This window comes from Urocitellus parryii, chromosome 6 (assembly GCF_045843805.1).
Source record: "Urocitellus parryii isolate mUroPar1 chromosome 6, mUroPar1.hap1, whole genome shotgun sequence".
Classification (NCBI taxonomy): Eukaryota; Metazoa; Chordata; class Mammalia; order Rodentia; family Sciuridae; genus Urocitellus; species Urocitellus parryii.
In genome coordinates this window covers 31,175,176-31,197,163 of record NC_135536.1, presented here as the reverse complement: position 1 = coordinate 31,197,163, position 21,988 = coordinate 31,175,176, and the positions used below count along the sequence as shown (strand labels likewise).

General features: G+C 41.5%; 1 protein-coding gene across 1 annotated transcript in view; it reads left to right on the top strand.

Moving 5' to 3' along the window:
- The first annotated feature begins 13,372 nt into the window (after positions 1-13,372).
- Ttc9 (tetratricopeptide repeat domain 9) overlaps positions 13,373-21,988 on the top strand; it is a 30,756-nt gene continuing 22,140 nt past the window's right edge. The window contains exon 1 of the mRNA XM_026401354.2: positions 13,373-13,965. Coding sequence (XP_026257139.1) covers positions 13,560-13,965 — 406 coding nt within the window. The 5' untranslated portion in view covers positions 13,373-13,559. The remainder of the gene's footprint in view (positions 13,966-21,988) is intronic.

The following is a 21,988-nucleotide window of genomic DNA, read 5'->3' as shown; positions in this document are numbered from 1 at the left end:
TTTGTTTGTTTTGGTACCAGGGATTGAACCCATGGGCGCTTAACCACTGGGCCACATCCCCAGCCCTTTTTTATATTTTATTTAGAGACAGGGTCTTACTGAGTTGCTTAGGGCCTTGTTGAGTTGCTGAAGCTCACTTTGAAACTCAGAATCCTCCTTCCTGTTTCTGGAGCTATTCACCCAGCAAAAGTTGTTTGTTTGTTTTAATCAACAAAATTGACAAATTTTTAGCTATATTAAGGAAAAAAAGATAAAAGACTCAAATAGCTAACATAAAAAATAAAAGGGAAACCATTTCAAGCAATGCTACAGAGATGAAAAGGATTATAAGATAATGTGTGACAAATTATATGCCAACAAATCAGATAACCAAGAGGAATGGATAATCCCTAAAAAAATCCAATCTACCAAGACTGAGTCAGGCATTAATAAAGAATATGAAAGACCAATAATGAAAAAGGAGATGAAATCAGTAATCAAAACCCTCCTAACAAAAAAAAAAAAAAAAAGACCAGGACCAGATGGACTCACTATGGAATTCTACCAAACATTTGAAGAATTAACAAAAATCCTCCTGAAACTCTTCCAAAAAATTGGAAATCAGAGAACACCTCCAATCTCATTCTATGAGACTAACAGTACCTTGAGACCAAAGTCAAACAAAGACTAGCAGAAAAGAAAATTAGAGACTAAATTCTTATCAAATTCCTTGACTAAATAATGTCAAATTGAATTCAACAGCACATTAAAACAATGATATATCATGAATAAGTGGGATTCATTTCTGAAATGTAAGGATAATTTAGCATATAAAAATAAATCAATGTAAGATACCACATTAAAAGAAAGTGGCGGATAGTGGGGGGTGTTGTGTATTACACTGATAATCAACATACAAAAACCAGTTGTATTTCTGTATACTAATAATAGATGTACAATCAAAAAATAATGAAGAAAACAGTGCCATTTATAATTGTATCAAAAACAGTACGTAGAAATAAAGTGAACCAAGGAGAGAAAAGACTTGTACACTGATAATTACAAACGACTGCAGAGAGAAATTAAAGATATGAATAAATAGAAACATATCCCTTATTTATGAATCTGAAGAGTTAATCACTCAGATGGTCATACCATCCAAAGGAATGTACAGATTCAATGCAAACTCCATCAAAATCCCAATAGTTTCTTTTTTTCAGAAATAGAAAAATTCATCCTAGAATTCATATGGAAACTCAAGGGACCTTGAAAATACCAGAATAATCTTTTTTTAAATATATTTTTAATTGTCAGTGGACCTTTATTTTATTTACTTATGTGGGGACTAAGAATCAAATCCAGTGCCTCACACATGCTAGGCAAGTGCTCTACCACTGAGCAACAACCCCAGCCCCAGAGCAATCTTTTAAAATAACAATAGCAGAGAACTCACTATTTCTGATTTCAAACTACTACAAAATTATGTTTAAGCTTTTATAAAGCTATAGTAGCCAAAATGATATGACCCTGGCATAAAGATAGACAAATAAACCAATGGAATAAATCTGAAGCAAATAAAACAAACAAAAAAATGAGCAAAAACGTGAAGGGACATTTTTCCAAGGGTCCTGTATAAATGCCCAACAATCATATAAAGAGATGCTCAGGCTGGGTGCAGTGGTGCATGCATGAGGATCACATTATAGATAGGAGGATCATGAGTTCAAAGCCAGCTTCAGCAAAAGTGAGGGGCTAAGCAACTCAGTGAGACCCTGCCTCTAAATAAAATACAAAATAGGGCTGGGGATGTGGCTCAGTAGTTGAGTGTCCCTGAGTAACACCCTCCCTAAAAAAAAAAAAAAAAAAAAAGAGATGCTCAACATCACTAAATCATCAGAGAAATGTCAATCAAAACCTCAATGAGATACAACCTCACACCCATTAAGAAGTCTATTATCAAAACAAAATAACAAATATTGGAAAGAATGTGGAGAAACTGGAGCACTTGTGCACTGTTGGTGGGATTGTAAAATGGTGCAAGCACAATGAAAAACAATGTGGAGTTTCCTCTATAAATTAAAAATAGAACTACTGTGTGATCCAGCACCTCCAGTTCTAGGTATGTACCCTAAAGAATTGAAAGCAGGGTTTCAAAGAGGTATTGGTACACCCATGTTCATAGTACCTAAGAGGTAGAAGCAATACAAGTGTTCACGTAGAAATGAATGGTGATGCAAAATGTGGTATATACATACAACAGAATAGTATTCAGCTGTTAAAAGGAAGGAAATCCTGTCACTTCTAGCAAAGTGGATGAAACTTAAAGACGTTTTATTAAATCAAACAAGCCAATCACAAAAAAGAAAGAGAAATAGTTACTGTATGATTCCATTATATGAAGTATCTAGACTCGTCAAATTTGAATAAAAACAGAAAGTAGAATGGTGGTTTCCAGGGGTTGGTGGGGGTGGGGAGAGGGGAGTTGTTTTTAATGGGTATAGAAGTTCACATTTGCAGAAAATTCTGGAGATCTGTTTCACAATAATGTGAATATACTTAATAGTAGTGAGCTGTGCACTTAAAAAATGGTTAATAAGGTAAATTTCATGTTATGCTTTTTTCAAATAATTTTTTACTTAAATTATTTATTCTAATTTATTATACGTGATGGCAGAATGCAATTCATTTCATATTATGCATAAAGAGCACAATTTTTTAAGTCACTGATTATATACAAAGTATTTTCACACCATTTATGTCTTCCTGCACGTACTTAGGGTAATGATGACTAACTCATTCCACCATCATTCCTACCCCCTTGTCCCTTCCTTTCCCCTCCTTCCCTTTTGCCCTATTTAAAGTTCCTCCATTCCTCCCATGCTCCACCCCCGCCCCCCATCACCAGTATGGGTCAGCATCCTCATATCAAAGAAAACATTCAGCCTTTGGTTTCGGGGGATTGGTGCTTTATATTCTCTAACTTCATCCATTTACCTGCAAATGCCATGATTTTATTCTCTTTTAATGCTGAGTAATGTTCCATTGTCTGTATATACCAAAGTTTCCCTATCCATTCATCTACTGAAGGGCATCTAGGTTGGTTCCATAATTTAGTTATTGTGAATTGTGCTACTACAAACATTGATGTGGCTGTGTCCCTGTAGTAGGCTGTTTTTAAGTCCTTTGGGTATAACTGAGGAGAGGGATAGCTGGGTCAAATGGTGATGCCATTTCAAGAAATCTCCATACTGCTTTCCAGATTGGCTGTACCATTTTACAATCCCACTAGCAATGTAGGAATGTGCCTTTTCCCCACATCCTCGCCAACTCTTATTGTTGTTTGTATTCTTAATAGCTGCCGTTCTGACTGGAGTGAGATGAAATCTTAGAGTAGTTTTGATTTGCATTTTTCTAATTGCTATAGATGCTGAATATTTTTTCATATGTTTTGTTTTGTTTTTGTGTTAAGCTTTTTGAGTGCTTCATGTATCCTAGAGATTAGTGCTTTATCTGATGTGCTTGTGGTAAAGATTTGCTCCCATTCTGTAGGCTCTCTCTTCACTCACTGATTATTTCTTTTACTGAGAATAAGCTTGTTATGCTTTCTTTACCATACTTTTTTTTTTTAAGGCTCCAGGTGTTAGGGGAAGATGGAGTTAATGTTTAATGGGTACAGAGTTTCAATTTTGTAAGATGGAAAGAGTTCTGGGGATGGGCAGTGTTGATGGTTTCACAATGATGTAAATGTACCTAATGCCAGTGAATTGTACACTTAAAAGAGGTTTTAAGATGGTAAATTTTGCTGGGCACAGTGGTGCATACCTGTAATCCCAGCAGCTCAAAAGGATGAGGCAGAAGGATTTTGAGTTCAAAGCCAGCCTCAGCAAAATGCTGAACAGCTCAGTGAGACCCTGTCTCTAAATAAAATACAAAAAAGGGCTGGGGGTGGGGTTCAGTGGTAAAGTGCCCTTGAGTTCAATCCCCGATAACACCCCATAAAAAAAAAGATGATAAATTTTGCTTTGTGTATTTTAAGATCAAATAAAAAATAACCTATATAAATTAATCATAAATTCACTTTACTCCTACGTTTGTTCCACTTTTCCTGATGTAGCACCTTCAGAATCCATTACACAAAATATTTCCAAAGGGATGCCAGTGTAAGTAAGTGAAATACTGCAAAAAAGGTAGGGGTATGGGGTAAGTCACAGAAACACAGAAGGCTAAAAAACTAGATTTGAGACTGCATAGGAAGGAAAAATGCCCCAAATCATTTCATTAAATAAATCATAAACCATTCATATGCCACTACCACCAAATTCTGTCATAAACAATATTGTCAATGCAGTCTGCAGTTCCTTTCTTCAAAAGATTAAAAACTAAGAAAACACATGTGGTAATTGACAGAACAATCCTATGAAACTTCCTATTATTAAAGTGCCTTCAAAGAAAATTGCAAGGACCCAGTAATTTTTTAACATCTTAAAAATGCATTAATAATACTGTTCAGTTTTAAAAATGAGAAGTTAAATTTACAGAAAAGCAAGAAACCCCAAGAGTGTTGAGTTCCAAATTCCTTTCAATGCCCCGAATTTCATCTGACTTTTGTAATAAAAATGCATACTTTTATATATTATTGTGATCATTGGTCAATTTATCTCTTTTTATTTTTCATTTGATATTATACAAATGTTCTCTGAAGTTCTACTATATGGCTGGGTATAATGAAAAATATAGTGCCTACTGCTCTCTTAAAATAGCCAGCCTCTATGATGCCCACCACTATTCCCCACCTTCTGGTACTCACACTCTGTGGAGTCTCCTACCAACTTGTACCCAGGTTGGTCTGCATGACCAATACAATTCATCAGAAGTGATGATATGTCAGTTCTAATACTGGGTTGTAGGATTTTGGAGCTCTGAGGTCTTACTCTGCAGGAAACCAGGTACCATGTTGTGAAGACAGGAGCCTATGGTGAGGAATCAAGATGAAGATGTTCAGCCAATAGTAGGAACAGAGGCCTCCAGCAACAATGAGTAAACTTGGAACCAGAATCCCCTCCAGGAAAGCCTTCAGTCCCAGGCAACAGCTTAACTGAAACTTCTTAAAAGAACATTAGAGCTGGGGATAGAACTCCGCAGTTGACTACTTGCCTAGCATGCCCAAGGCCCTGGGTTTCATCCTAAGCAAAGCAAAAAGAAACAAACCCACAGAAAGTTAGCTAGAACTACCCAAGTAAAAGCTCCCACAGAATCTGTGGGATTGTTTTAAAAATAATAAATGAGCTGCTAAGTTTGGGGGCAATGTGTTTCACAGATGCAGATAACTAATATATATATCTCTAACACTTCTCTAGGGAAAAAGGAGAGAAAGAGAGAGAGTGCAGGAGAAAGAACGCCTTCTCATGTATGCCATTCAGGCTGTAAAATGTTAAATGCCTGCAGACAGAAACTGTAGTTCAGACTGTCAGAGGTTCACATAAATTTATGAGAAATAGAACAGTTGCAAAAAAATTAACATGCTCACAACCTGACATACTTCACTACTTCACCCCTGGCCTAAGTAACAAAAATTCCCAACAAAAAAAGAACAAAAGAATGAGTGTTTTTTAGGCAGGGGGCATGATTTGGTTATTGATCACATGTAACAGCAACCAACAGGGTTGCAGTAGGTCATGAATGAAAAAGGCAAATACCTGAAAAGGAACATATAAGTCAATATTTTTGGGATTATAAGCAACAGCTCAAAGTAGCTTAAGTATAAAGACAATTCATTGGTTCACATAATTGGGAAGCCCAGGGTTGTATCTATCATTAAAAAATCACTGGATCGGGCTGGGGCTCTAACTCAGTGGTAGACCTCTTGCTTAGCAAAGGTGAGGCACTGGGTTCGATCCTCAGCACCACATTAAAAAACCAAACAAACAAATTAACAAATTAACAAAATAAAGAACTTAACTGCTATTGCTAGAGCTGTCTCTCCCTCACCTCTTTTTAAAAAAATTTTTATTGTAATTTATTATGTAAAATATATGACAGTGGAATGCATTACAATTTATATTACACATATAGAGCACAATTTTTCATATCTCTAGTTGTATACAAAGTATATTCACACCATTCATGTTCATACTTAGGGTAACAAAGTCTGACTCATTCCACCATCTCTTTTACACCCTTTGCCCTCTCCCTTCCCCTCCCTCCCCTTTGCCCTATGTAGAGTTCATCTATTCCTCCCATGCTTCCCCCTCCCAACCCTACTATGAATCAGCCTCCTTATATCAGAGAGAACATTTGGCATTTGTTTTTTGGGGGGATTGGCTTAAATACTTAGCATTATATTCTCCAACTCCATCCATTTACCTCCAGATGTCATGATTTTATTCTTTTTATTGCTAATATTCCATTGTGTATATGTACCACATTTTCTTTATTCATTCATCTACTGACAGGCATCTAGGTTGGTTCCACAGTTTAGCTATTGTGAATTGTGCTGCTATACTCATCCATGTGGCTGTATCTCTGTAATACCCTGTTTTTAAGTCCTTTGGGTATAGTCCAAGGAGAGGAATAGCTGGGTCAAATGGTGATTCCATTCCCAGTTTTCCAAGGAATCTCCATACTGCTTTCCATTGGCTGCACCATTTTGCAGTCCCCCCAGCAATGTATGAGTGTGCCTTTTCCTCCCACATCCTTGCCAACACTTATTTGTTGTTTGTTTTCTTAATAGCTGCCAGTATGACTGGAGTGAAGCAGATGGCATGACTATACTAGACCTTAAGCTATACTACAGAGCAGTAGTAACAAAAATAGCATGGTATTGGCACCAAAACAGACTAGTAGACCAAGGGTACAGAATAGAGGACACACAGAGACTAACCTACAAAATTACAATTATCTTATATTAGACAAAGGCAACAAAAACATGCACTGGAGAAAGGATAACATCTTCAACAAATGGTGCTGGGAAAACTGGAAATCCATATGCAACAAAATCAAATTAAACCCCTATCTCTCACCATGCACAAAATTCAACTCAAAGTGGATCAAGGACCTAGGAATTAAACCAGAGACCCTGCATTTAATAGAAGAAAAAGTAGGCCCAAATCTCCATCATATTGGATTAGGCCCCTACTTCCTTAATAAGACTCCTATAGCACAAAAATTAAAATCAATAATTAATAAATGGGATGAATTCAAACTAAAAAGCTTCTTCTCAGCAAAAGAAACCATCAGTGAGGTGAACAGAGAGCCTACAGCTTGGGAGCAAATTTTTTCCACTTGCACATCAGATAGAGCACTAATCTCTAGCATATATAAAGAATTCAAAAAGCTAAAAAACCAAAATAACAAATAAACCAATCAATAAATGGGCCAAGGAACTGAACAGACACTTCTCAGAAGGTGATAAATAAACAATCAACAAACACATGAAAAAATGTTCAACATCTCTAGCAATTAGAGAAATGCAAGTCAAACCTACTCTAAGATTTCATCTCACTCCCTCACCTTTTTTTGCTCTATTGTATTTCCTTTTTTTTCAGATAGTCCTTCTCCAAGTACTGAGCAAGATGACCACAGATAGTCCCAACCTCAAAGCCTCCCAACTTAATAACCCAGCTGGAAAAATAAACTTTCTCTCAATGTCTGTGTATAAATCTCAGGGAAAACTGTTTCTAGTCGGTTTGTGTTACCCCCCGACCCCACCCCCACCTCAAACCAATCATTATGATGCAGGAAGAGGGAGTAACAGGATTGGTCTGGCCCTGGAATATGTACTAGCAAGTGGGAGATGGCATGGGTGCAGGGAGTGAGCAGACACAGGAGACTGACAGTTCCAGATCACATGGAAGAGGGGAAGGAAGTGAGCCCCAAGGAAGGGATGCTAGCAGATCCAAATAACTAGCCCCCAAATGTGAGTATAATTGACACTGGCGGTGAGGAGGCTGGCGTGGTAAGAGTGAGTAGGGAGAAGCACAGAGACCTTATTTTCTAAACAAGGCCAGGCTGGAGGCGGTCTGTAATTATAGAGTTTGTTGTTGGGGTGATGGAGGGAGATGGGATGGATTAAAATATGAAGCTCATAATGACTACATCTATGTATCCCTCTTTTCCACAGAGAGATATTTGAAGATTAAATGTGAATAAAAATGGATGATGAGAATGCTTCAATTTTCTCAGGTACATCATGAAGTTCGGTGCCATTAGAAAACCATCTCCAAGATAGTTTTGATTTGGCTAGGCTGTGACCAAGCCTGAAAAGCTCTGATGGTATAAAAGAAATTGAAATACGTGTGTCACATTTGCTCAAGAAAGGGAGCTAAAGGAAGAGACAAAGCAGCATCAGCCATCTGGTTAGGAGGTATGCAAGCTGCTGAGTGAATTTGGAAATAAAAGGGGGCTTTAGTCTCCTAAGAGGGGTGGGCAGTGTAAGAGTCAGAGATTCCAAGAAACAGAAAGGAGATCAAGAGTCAGGACAGATACAATGCTTTAAACCCCTAAATCCAGCAGGAGCATTATGCTTTCCTGTTGCTTACTTACCACACAGTTCTTTCCTTCAAAATAGTCCTACCCAGTCTTCTCTAAAACATCTACCAGCATACCTCTGCAGAGAGAAGCTATTCCAGGAGTTGTGTGACCGTCCATAGGATGCATTGCCATGAGTCAGAGCTTACCTGTTAAGAATTAAGGAAGAGGTTTTGATGACATGGGACCCAACGACCATGACTCTTAGAAACCTGCTGGGACTCAATCCTCTTTCACCTCTGAGAAAGAGGTTCATGAGGAAGCAGCACATTCAAGGGTCACTAAGATGAGAGATCAGATACCATTTTTGCATTCATCTGAATAAATGCTCAATTTATTGAGAGTGCAGAGGTCTAGGAAGCGAAGTCTTCACGGGTCTTTCCCTCCCTGTGACACACCAAAATCATCTCACCCTGGGTACTGCCACATTAGACAAGAAATTCAGTCATGCATGGTGGTGCACATCTCTAATCCCAGCTACTGGAAGGAGTGAGGCCAGCCTGAACAAATCAGTGAGACCTTGTCTTCAAATGAAAAATAAAAAGGGCTGGGGGTGTACCTCAGTGGTAGAGCACCCCTGGGTTCAATCCCCAGTACCAGAGGGTAAAAAAGAAAGAAAATAAGAAAAATACAAAAGAAAGCAATAAAAGTCTGCCTGGCTATGTGTTTAGGGAAAAGAAGACAAGAGGTCAGATTCTAAGAAGAGGCCCTGACTCACCTTACCTATTCCTGATGTAGGAAGTAGAAGAGAAAGCTCAACAGGGATTGGTACTGCTCTTGTTAAGTGTGGACCACTTTATTTCCTGGAATCTGACCAACACTGCTGAACACTCCTCCGGGGGAAAAGGTAAAAACTTGGAGAGAACAGGAGATACAGAGTTTCCTTTCCTCCAGCACTAGCTCCTCCTAACAGGCACCATGGACCAACAGGATCAGCATTGCCTGGTAGCTTCTTAGAAATACAGAATCGTGGACTCCAGCCTACACCAATGGAATTAGAGAACTTCATTTTTTTTAATAAGATCTCAAGGCAATTCATACATATGTTGAAGTCTGAGTAGCACCGATTTTCTGACTCCTAAACATATGCTCAGGTTTTCTGTCATTTGGATCTTTGATCATGTCCTAAAGTAGTGCTCTGCATATGGTCAATAGATAATGAAAGAAGGTTTGAGAAATTCTCACTGACGCTTATTTACTTCCATTTGAAGGGAAGAGATCGTTTTTGAGAAGCTACAACACACCAGTCAGTGGCTCAGACAGAGACAGAAGTGTACTAAAAACAAGCAAATAAAACATTTTCAGATGCACACAGAGCTCTGCCGAGTAGGACAGATGGGCATAGTAATTCTCCTCTCACTCCATCCTCCCGCCCATAATATTTCCCTCCTTCTTCATTCGCATTCTCTTTTATGTGAGCTAGTACTAAGCTCTTGTGTTGAGTCTGCTTTGTACATAGTGTTGTACCACGTGGGTTACCTGTCTCTTGCAGCCCTGCCCTCAAAGTAAAACTCTCAGAATGGGATACTATACCACTGAGCCGGGACATGGGGCTGGGAGGGGAAGCAATTGTAGCACATGGATAATTGTCTCACCTTTAATGATGGTGACCATCCGGTCCTGGTAACCCAATGCATGTCTTATTTCTGACAGTACCAAATCCCAGGCCTAGAGTTCATCCAACAATTGTCCTCTGTGTCCCTTTCTACCTGAGGAACTTTGCACACTGGTAATGATGAAGATTCAGAGCACCCAACCCCAATTTCTTCTCTCTGCTCAACCTGATAGATCACTTGGCAAATATTTATGGATTAACTGGAGTTCTGCCACAACATTATGGGATCCAATGATGACAGGATTTAACCAGCAACAAAATTACCACCTGTTGAACACTCACAAGGTGCTTGGCAACCACCCTATAAGGCAAGCACCATCCCCCACTTAATAAGTGGGGAAAGTTGAGGTTGTCTAAAGTTGAATAACTTGTCCAGGAAATAGTAAAGATAGATTTCCAGCCCACACCTGCCTGAGTCCAAAGCTTCTTAAACACTGAACCATAGGTTGGCTCAGTGAGAAGAGAATCATTTCCCTCTCTGAGGCTAATGTGAGAATCAAGTGAGATTGAAGACAATAAAGCACTCAGAAAAGTTAGGTACTCAGAAAACATAAGGTATAATTTAGTACCTTAAGAGTGTGTCCAGCTGGGTGTGGTGGCACATGCCTCTAATCCCAGCAGCTTGGGAGGCTGAGGCAGGAGGACTGCAAGTTCAAAGCCAGCCTCAGCAATTTAGCAAGGCCCTAAGCAACTCAGTGAGACCCTGTCTCTAAATAAACTACAAAATAGGGCTGGAGATGTGGCTCAGTGGTTGAGTGCCCCTGAGTTCAAAGCCTAGTACCAAAAAGAAAAAAGAAAAAAAAAAAAAAAAGAATGTGTCCAACCAAAAGCCTCTACACTTGTGAAAAATATTCACCTGAAAAGATAATTCCAGTTAATCTGATATATGTTTTTATTTATCAAATTAGAAAATATTTTTAACAGGTTCATCCTTTATATTGGTAAGAATGCTGCAAACCTGTACATTACTAGTAGAAGCACAAGTTAGTTCCACCTTTCCAAAAAAGCAAATTGGTAATAGGTTGCAAGCCTTTCTTGGTTATCACAGGATGATTCCCAGATCTGCACCCCAAGCAGATATGATTTCTCCCAACTGTTTATTATGTGCCTGTATTTCTACAGTATTCTTTTAACAAACATCAGTGGTATGAGAAAATACATGTAATTTGTTCCTGACTTTTAAAACTATATATTATATGTGATTGAATATTCTTTTAAAGTTTTTTTAATTTTTTTTTTTTGGTAGTTGTAGCTGTTGTTGTTTTTATTGTTGTTTGGTGCTGGAGATTATACACAGGGCCTCATTCATGCTAAGCAAGTGGTAGCTCTACCACTAAGCTACCCCCCTAACCCCTAAAGTGTCATTTTAATGGTTGTATAATATTCCCTTGTATGTCTGTGCCATAATGTATGTAGCCAGTTTTTTATGTCTAATCAGATGTTACTATTATAGATAACACTGAAATAAAAATATAGATACTTCATATGGAGTGGTTAATTTGTGCCGAGCACTGTATTAAGCACTTCATCTATAATTATTGATTTAGTCCTCATAATGACCTTGTGAAATTGTGCCATCATTATCTCCATTTTGAACACCAAGTCACAGAGACTTGCCTAAGATCACACCAGTAGTAAGCAGCATATCTGGGACTTTATTCAAGCAATCTGGCCCCAGAATCTATGCTCTTAACTCTCTTTATATTCAAAATTTTGTCCTAATTTTTTCCTTATAAGAAATTATGTCAATTTTTAAGAAACGTGTGTGTGTGTGTGTGTGTGTGTGTGTGTGTGTGTGTGTGTGTGTTTCTGGGGATGGAACCCAGGGCCTCATGTAGGTTAATCAACACTCCACCCCTGAACTGGTATCCTGAAGGAGGGAAGGGCACTTAAAATATGCTTAAAATTCTTCACTCCCTACAAAATCTAATCCAAATTCTTCATCCAAAAGCCTCCATATGGGATGGGAATGTAGCTCAGTGATAGAGTGCTTTCCCCAGCATGAGTGAGGCCCTAGGTTCAATCCCCAGTACTGCAAAAGAGCTAGATTAAAAATTAATTAAATTAAAGTTTCCATAATTCATCAGAACAATTTCCCAGTACTTAGGCCACAAAATCAAACCAGTGTGTACTAAATACACCTGAGATTTCAGACCTCATGATCCGTCTGGGATTTCCTCACTCTCTTCTATTTTCTTTTGTCCACCTCCTACTGGACTTTCAAGGCCCTCAATGTTATTTTGTCCATAAAGCCTCCGGGTCCTTCTCTACTCAAGAAGCCACCTCCCCCACTCCTCCTCAGGGCTACACAGCACTGTCTTGTTCCTCCCCAGTGACACTTTCCAATCTACCTGGAGCGGTGATTGGTGGTTGGCTGGGGGTTTCTTGTCGGCAGGGGAGTAACCTGCTTATCTCCGTCTTCCTGTCCCAATCCCCAACAGACAGCTGACACTTGGGGTTGACTGAAAAAAAATGAAGGAAGGAAGTGAGCCTCCTAAGGAAGGGCACGGAACTGTCTAGTAATGGAAACTGGAACCGCGAACCCGCCCAGCCCGATGACCCACAGTAACAGGTGTTTCCATCTCTGGTGTCTGTGATTCATCTGCACGGCTGCGCACTCACACAGCGTAAGCCTACCGTCTCCGGGAGTACAACGCCCCACACGCAGACGTGCACACCGTGTTCGGGCCGCCCTGGAGACACACCTCAGCGACAACCAGGATCCACGAGAAAGGAAACCCTGCACCCTTAAGATATTAATGCCTTACTGCCAAAAGAAAAAAAAAAAAAAAGCCCCAACAAAAACAATACAAAAAACCAAGAAGCTATGGTGGTGCCTACTTCTCTTGCTCACCGCTGCATCTTTTGAGTTTTTAAGAAATCTATGCATGCATCTCGTTGCTGCCCTCCTACACACACACACACACACACACACACACACACACACACCACCCTTCCCCCATTCCTCTCTTTCAGACTAGGCGCGCCTCCGAGGACTGGATTGAATGGGAAAGAGCGGGGCCGTCTTTGTCATTAATTCTCCCCTCCTTGGAGCCAGCCAAGCTTCTTCCGGGTCAGTGGCAATCACCGCCACCCCAATTCGAGCCCGCGGATCCCCCAAACCGATCACCCCGGAGCGCGCGAGGGCCGGGTCGCCACCGGCGGCAGGTTGCGGAGGGGAGGAGGGCGGGGAAGAGGGCGGGCGGCGCGAGTGGGGGAGGGAGGGAGGGAGGGAGGGAAGGAGGGAAGCCATCCGAGGGGGAGGAGAGAGCAGCCTCCCGCAGCTGACGGGGAGAATGGGAGTGCGGGGCGACAGACCGCCGCAGGGTGTCACGGCCGCTGAGAAGCCGGAGAGGCGCGGGGCCAGCGCCCGCCGCTTTTAAACCCGGGAGGGCGCGGCGGCGGCGGGCGGATCGCGGCGTGCTCGGGCGGCGGCCGAATGGAGAGGAAGGGCTCGGCGGCCGGGGCCAAGGGGAACCCGAGCCCGCCCGCGGCCGGCGAGGGGCAGCGGCCGTCGCCGCCAGTGTGCGTCCCGGGAGGCAGCGGAGGAGCCCCCGCGCGGGGCCAGGCTGGGGCGGCGGCCGAGCCCGCCGAGCTCATCCGGCGCGCTCACGAGTTCAAGAGCCAAGGGGCGCAGTGCTACAAGGACAAGAAATTCCGCGAAGCCATCGGCAAATACCACCGGGCGTTGCTGGAGCTGAAGGGGCTGCTGCCGCCCCCCGGGGAACGGGAGCGGGACTCGCGCGCAGCCTCCCCGGCCGGGGCCCCCAAGCCTGGCCGCCTCTCAGAGGAGCAGAGCAAGACGGTGGAAGCCATCGAGATCGACTGCTACAACAGCTTGGCAGGTGAGCCGCGCCGCGCCCCCGGCCCCTCCTGCTGCCCCCGGGGTCTGAGGCCCGTTCCCGTCCCTGTCCCTCCTGCGTCCGGACCGCTGCGGCGCACCCGCGGTGCAGCCTCTGGGGCTGTGCCGCTCTGGGAAGGAAGGAACCTGGGAGGGAGGCGCTTTGGAAAAAGTGTGACTTTCAAGATGATGCCTCTCAAAGGCCTTAGACATCTCACGTCCTTTTCTTTGCATACATCGCAAATCTCCCATTTAAATGGCTGGACAAACAGAAGGCGATTTAACTGGCCTGGCGACGGCTGCTACTGCTTACCAGTGGACTTGGGTCCAAAATGCAGAAGCGGCGCCCTAGGTGGGGCCCTGCAGCCGCTGCTAACCCAGCGTTTTCTTTTGGGTGGGTCCTAAGGACGGGCCCACGCACCTGTCCACTGTCCTCAGGTACCATTGGCTCCAAAGTTGGCCATCACCCTCCAACCCCAACTAACTGCATCCCTTTGAGTAAGGTTCTTTTGCAAGTTCTTTGACCCCTGTAGCAAAGGGGAGTTTGACACAATGCCTTTACAATCTTGAGCAAAATGGATTCCAAAATGCCACTTTCTTCTTTTTGAGCTCCCCTGGAGCTCTGGGTTGCCAGGTGAAGACAGAAGTCTCAAAGGAAACCCAGTTCACGTTTGGTCTTAAGCTTTGCTGCATTCTTTTTGCTCTCTTCTGGGCTAAGAATAGATGTACATCCAGAGTTCACTTTGGGGATGAGGTCAAAGTCAGCCATTTACAAAATTTAATTTAGGCACAGAAAATTCTAAGTCCCTAAAACAAAAACAAAAACAAACAAACAAACAACAACAACAACAAAGACTCTGGATCTTCCTAAGGCCTTCTGTGAGAAGGTGAGAGTTGTTGGAAGTGGCAACAGCTTATATTTGAAGTGCTCTCTCTTCTCCTCCTACCCACTTTGGTAGGATTTTAACATGGTCAAGCTTCCCTAACTAAATAAATGCCCATTTCTCCTAGTTCCTTACCCTTAAAGTTGCCTAAACTAACTAGGGACTGTTAGAATAGGGTATATAGGTGTAATGTAACTGGATGTGGCTGGGATGGTGGATGTGCCAGGCACATGGGAGATGAAAATAAACAACTGCTAAGTCCGCTTGGTTCCCAAGTGCAGACCTGCTGTGTTCCCTTTGCAGTTTCTAGTACTCATTTACCTCTGCCTTCCCATAATGCCGTGTACAGTATCATCTTTAATCAGGTAAAACCCAGTCCAAGGAAGCACAGTGTCAAGTAGTTAACAAATTTAAAGGATGAATAGCAATAGTAATCTGTAGCAACTGTTGTAGAAATGGTGACACTGATAGCATACCACTAATAATAGCATCAAAGGATAGCACAGCAAAGATGGAATTTTTCAATCCATTACAAGATACAGTTTGACTCCTTTTATTTTCCATAAGTCTCTGGCATATTGTCTGATGCCTGATAAGTAGTTAAAAGGCAGAGCAGCTATAGGTAGATGGAGAGGTGCTCTGGATCACTAATGCAGTGATTTCAAAGTGGTAATGGAACTTTATATTCAGTGTTATCCAGAACATTGGAGAACCACCCTTCACTCCATATTTTTGTTTACCAGCCAGTGGTTACATTTCTATGGTGAAACCAAAAATATGTCCTTGGTCAGGCCAGCCCAGCAGGCCTGGACTGAGATCTGGACAGCTCCTCCACTTCCTTCCCCACCCCCACACACTTTGGGGAACTTCAGTGGTGAGAGAATGGAAAGCAGCGGTAGCAGATTTCCCCATTTGCTGCTTTCTCTGGTGCCCATAAGTCTTCTTCAGTGTCCACCACTTATTATTGTTAATAATTTATTGTATGCATTATTAGGTACCCTACACACATTGACTTTTTAAATCTTTGTAATCTAAAAGAAATACATGATCGTCAGGTTTGCCTAGAAAACCCTAAGACTCCAGAGCCCTTCCACTTCATAGGCAATTTTCTTGTCATCACAATGTCAGTATTCTCTGGGCCCTTGTCTTCCATGAGCCCAGTCTCAGGTGAGCTGCTAAGCTCTACGCTTCAAAATTTCTTTGGGAGCTCTCAGCCCTGGTACCCAGGAGAAAGAACTGCAGTGCCTTGAATTCAAGGTTCTGATAGGGCTACACACTTCCAAATGTTGTCATGTTTCACAGAAGAATCACTTTTTGAGTTTTTAATCTTTAGGAGATGAGCAAAATCTGTATACTGTGTAGAAATTTAAGCCATTGGGAGGAAGGTTTTGCAGAGAAATGACTTTGGGGAGGATAGAAGTCTGATGTTGTTTTCCTTGGGGTGATGCATCAAATTGGTTACCACTATCTCAGAAGTCCCAACTAATAGCAAAGTATCCTTCCTTGTAAGTAATACTTACAATATGTGTTTCCTTTTAGAAAATACCCAAAAGTTTAAAGAAGTGAATACAAAATTACTTCTGATCTCACCACCTAGAGAAATCCACTGTGGTGTATTTCCTTCCTGTATTTTTTTTTCTGCACATAAATGTAAAATTGTTTACAAGGCTGAGGCCCTCCTGTATGTACCATCATGTATCCTGCTTTTAATCCCACTTATGTTAGAAGCATTTTTATATCTTATTAAAATATTTTCCTAGTTTTAGATGGCAATCTAAAAAATTTAAATGTGTGTTTACAGTTATTATTGGATAGAAAGGAAAGAAAGATGATCACTGTTGTTAGGGCCAGAACAGTGCTGCCTGGCCCATGAGATATCTTTTCCCCTGTTAAAAGGAAGGGGACCAGCAACTGCAGGCTCATTTTGGCAGAAAGGAATCTGACTCTTCCATCAGGCCTGTGATGCCAGCTGAACAGCCCAATGAGCTCCAGGTGGGAGCACACTGAACTTATTTTCTAAAGGTTCTGTCCTCCTTCCACACAAAGCCATAGATAGAGGGAGAGGCTTAGGATTTGGAAGGAACTCCAACTAGCCCAGAAGTACCTGAAGAATTAGACTATGTTGCTAAGGGCATCTGTCCTCAAAACAAGAGGTAGCATGAGGCTTCTGGAGGAAATTTAAATTCAGTGAACCCTTGTACACTGCCTGGAAACCTCCAAAGGAATAGCAAGGGGACAGCTAGAATGTGCTTAGAGATGTTAGCATAGAAACCCATTTGGTTGGCCTGAGGGACTGTAAGAAACTGCAGACAGTTTTCAAAATGCTCCAGGTCATGGTCTGCTCTAGCTTGGATTTTTTTTTTTGGTTGGGGGGAATCCAGCTAGTTGTGCAAGGCCCCTGAATGTGATTTTGCATGTCTTATTTTTAAGAATAATTTCAAGGAAAGAGATGGGGACCATTCTGTTCCTTCAGAATTCCAAATGATTCTGATATGATTATTAGAAAAGATATTCTGATCTGTCTGGAGAGACTTAGGGATCTGTCCTTACCAAGGCCACAGAGGAAGCATGTATTGGCCTGTTGAATGACTCTTGTTGTCCTTGAACTAGAAACAGGATTCCTCTGGGGCCTTGGAACCCCTTGAAGGGCAAAGCCTTTTGCTGCACATCTGTTCCTGTGGTGGCCCCATCTGGGGTCTGATCAAAGGGAGACAATGCATAATGACTTTGTTGGTATCCTCCAGTGATGTTCAAGACTCAAATGCCAGCAGTGGAGACCGATGCCAACAGAGCATGACACTGAAACTAAAGGCTGGGACTTGGGCCTCTATCCCTGGCATGCCTTGTGACCTTGAAAAGCCCCTACCTCTTTGTTCTACCTTCATTTTTTAAAAAAAAAATCTATTTAGAGCTATGTCTGAGAGATTTTTGTTTGCTTGTTTATTTTACCAAAGGAGTAGAAAATATCTCTTGGTCTCAACTGAAGCCCCAGGACAGGGGTATGACAGGACCTTGAAAGAAGTCCATGGTATGAAAAGGCCTGGGATGGTACCTTCTGAAAAAAGTCTTCATAGACAGATCTTGAAGCCACGGCCCTAGCATCAGGGCAAATCACAGAATTTGCAGGGTGCAGTGCAAAATGAGAACATGAGACCCCTTGTTCAATAAGCAGAGAAACCATGTCATTAAAAGTCCCAAAAGAGAAGACTTTTTCCTTTCTTTCATGGTTTCTCTCTCTCATCTATTTTTTATTTGCTATTTAATATCACTACAAGTAAAGACAATTAAATTTTTAAATTATTGGCATCAATTTTACTATTTATTTGTGTTTTGTGCATGCCAGTTTTAAAGGAAAATATAAGAACACTTGTATGCGGAATCATAAAAAGCACACAATTCATATTTCATAGCTCATACATGCATAAGTAATTTATTCTTACTAGGACAGTGGAAATGCCACACCAAATTAACTTTTTTTTTAAAATTTATCTTCTTTGTGTGCCTACTTTATGGGCATATTTTTTATTTTTTTAATTGCTTTTATTTTTTTTAAATACATGACAACCAAATGCATCACAAATTTTATTACACATATAGAACACAATTTTTCATAGCTCATAAAAAGCATGTTCACACCAATTTGTGTCTTCATACATGTACTTTGGATAATGATGTCTATCACATTCCACCATCATTGCTGACTCCTTCCCCCTCCCTTCCACTCCCTTCTGCCCTATCTAGAGTTCGTCTATTCCTCTATGGGCATATTTTATATGCACACTTTCTGATGAGCAAGAGAAGGAAAAGGAGCTAGGAGGTCATCTTACCCTTTCCTTTTGTGTTGGCATTTTTAGCATAAGTGGTTGACTAGTAAGAGAAGTAACATAAATTGAGAAAGATGTGGTGGGGTTCCTTGAGCATTTGTGTTTCTTAGGACACTTCAGTTTCTTTCTGAATTTGGAGGAATTTCTGATTTTTTTTAATATTTATTTTTTAGTTGGACACAATACCTTCATTTATTTATTTTTATGTGGTGCTGAGGATCAAACCCAGGGCCTCTCATGAGATAGGCGAGCACTCTACCACTAAGCCACAACCCCAGCCCGTAATTTCTGATTTAATGGAAGACTGGGGCCTCTTGGGACTGTCAGCATGTTTATTTCCTTGTTATAGATGTAATACCTTTATCTTGTACTTACACCGAGTCTTGAACTCTCATGTGTCATGAGTCTGCAGGAATTCTGTGTTCATGGGGCATTGTAAATGCATACTTGGATGGGGCTATGGTCACACCTATTTCCTCTGCTCATGCCCATGTTTCACTGTTCCATAACATTTCACATACAAAACACAAGTTCAGTGATAAAACTATTAACGACTTCAAGAAGGCAACAGAAGTACATTAAACAGTAGAGAGCTCTTCTGCGTATGAGACCCTATACAGCTGCATCTGTGGCCCACTAATGAAGCCAGCCCTCAGTAGGGTACCAGAAAGTGAATAAATGTACACATCCCAGGTAGACAAAAATCGGATACAGACTCTGAGGCAGATTTCTAAAAACAATGGGTACTCTACAAAAACTGGTATAGAACCAGAGAATCAAGCATAGGAATTAGATGAATTACAAATGTACAAACTAGGCCTGGTGCAGTGGTGCACGCCTGTAATCCCAGCAGCTCCAGAGGCTGAGACAGGAGAATCGAGAGTTCAAAGCCAGCCTCAGCAACAGCAAGGCGCTAAGCAACTCAGACCCCGACTCTAAATTCAAAATAGGGCTGGAGATGTGGCTTAGTGGTCTAGTGTCCCTAAGTTCAATCCCTGGTACCAAAAAACAAAAACAAAACACAAATGCACAAACTAATTAATGGAAAGGAGGTCAAAGCTAGAGACAAGCAGTAACCTTGTAGCTGGAAGATAAGTTTTGGGGGTCAGGACTGGTCAAAGGAAGGGGGAAAAGAGGGGCTCTTGCTAAAATGCTCAGCTGGGATCCTGCCACTTGGAAGAGAGAGTTTGGCCAAACGTTGTTGATCCAGGACAGTTTTTTGGATAGTATCTTGGCCAATAAATCTTAAGGACCCTGTAAGTGTAGCTTCTAAGACCATCCTCCAAGGTAAGATGTGAGAGTCAAAACTTGGAGAATGCTTTCAGGGAAGGTACTGGGAAGGATATTTTGAATTTAGACTTTGGCTGAGTTTCTGAAATTTCTTAGTCCACCTCCAATGGCAACAAGTTAAGTGGCTTTTATCCAGAAACTCTTTAGGACACCTCAAAATCAGACTCCCTACAGCCAAAATAACCAAGAGCAACCCATCCAAGATAAAGATTTGGCTGAAATGCAGACAGAGAGAATGATCAAGATGCGGAGAAGCACAGAGCTGCTCCTAGAGCTTCCCAGGTTTAGAGTGACCTCCAGATACAAGTTCTCTCCTTCCGGCTATTCTCTTTCATCACCCATCTGTGCCTACTACAGACAGCTAGGGTGAAAACAACGTATTTCAAACAACCTACCAGAGGATTCCCAATTCCATCTGGGATGTCAGATGTCCATGTTTGGAACAGAGTTTTCCATTTTCACCCAAAATGATTAGTGTGGCTCAGTCCCAACCACTGAGCAGCAAACACGTGCTCTAGCACAAACAGTGGGTGGGATCAGACATAAAAAGACCAAAAATAATACTACAGAAGATTAAAGCAGTTGAACCTTCCCGGTGAGATTGCACTGCCTTGACATCGCACATTAGCCGTGTAAAGGTCATTACCCGTCTCTTGTTCACATGTGAAGTTTCATGTCAGCATCAAAATGAGACTATCTTCAGTAGGACATAAAACCAACAGTTCCCAGCTTTGTTTTGTTGTTTTGTTTTTAAAGAAAGCAGGATTTTAAGAGCCAAGAAGAGTTGATTTGATCGAGAAAAGTCCCAGGTTGGAATAGATCCAAATGGACCTTCCCTTCAGCTGGCTGCCTACAGGACTTTAAAAAGAGCATCCCAATCTCATGTAGGGTGTACCCAGAGAAACCTTGTGACACCACTGCTTCCCTTTCATGTCTTTTCTATATGGAAAGAACAAAAGTGCAACGTGGTGTTAATTAGTAGCTCAAGAGTTATGAAAGTCAAAATTGTGATGGAAGATCTGGGTATAACCCCAAATCTTAAGCAGGTGCATGAATTTCCTTGTCAACATGGTCAGCTTGTCATCCATCATGAGCTAGGCAATTCTGACAATAGGGGTACTCACCACCACCTAACATGAACATTTGACAACCACCGTTGTCATAACAATAACCCTAAGCATAATAAAAGTAACAGTAACGACAGAGAAGACTACCACGATGAGCTGGCCCATAATAGATATTTTACCAGTGTGTTTACAATGAATGAAAATGCCTATCCCAGTATCTATCTCATGTTCAGGAGCCAATAAATCAGTCATTCCACTAATATTTGTTGAACACCTACTAGGTTCTAGGTTTGGGGGCTAGATAGAGACCAGTGAAAATGATGGGCAAGGTCCCTGCCTTCAGTGAACTTGCATATTTATAATTTCAGTTCATCTTCTTCTCTTATATCTTTGTAAGAGAAAACTCAATCTTAGGGCTGGAATTGTGGCTCAGAGTTAGAGCACTTGCCTAGCACGCATGAGGCACTGGGTTCGATCCTCAGCACCACATAAAAATAAAGATATGTGTCCACCTATAATAAATATTTGAAAAAAATCACTAATTTTAAAAAAAAAAAAACCCTCAGTCTTGGAACAGTTAAATCATTTGCCCATGGTCACATAGTACCCTGTGACAAACTGGGGTTTCTTACCTGCTAGGTCTATAATTCTAAAACCTGCAATTTTAGCCACTCACCCTACAGCTCCTTTCTTAGGAACTAAAATTTTCCTCCTTGAAATTTCTCTTGATCCATATTCTCCCTTGGAAGTAACACAGAATACATCTCCTTCCTGTTACAAGGACAAGCCTTGACGTTTTGAGGACAGCTTCCTTGCCCATCCTCTAATCATTTCTTCTGGAGATTTAAACAACCCTTTACTGTACTTGTGCCTTGTGGGTTAGGATTCCCAGTTCATGGCCATCCTGGGTGGAAGTGTCCTGCATTCTGGAAACAGGTCATGGTGTCCCTAGCTCCTCCCCT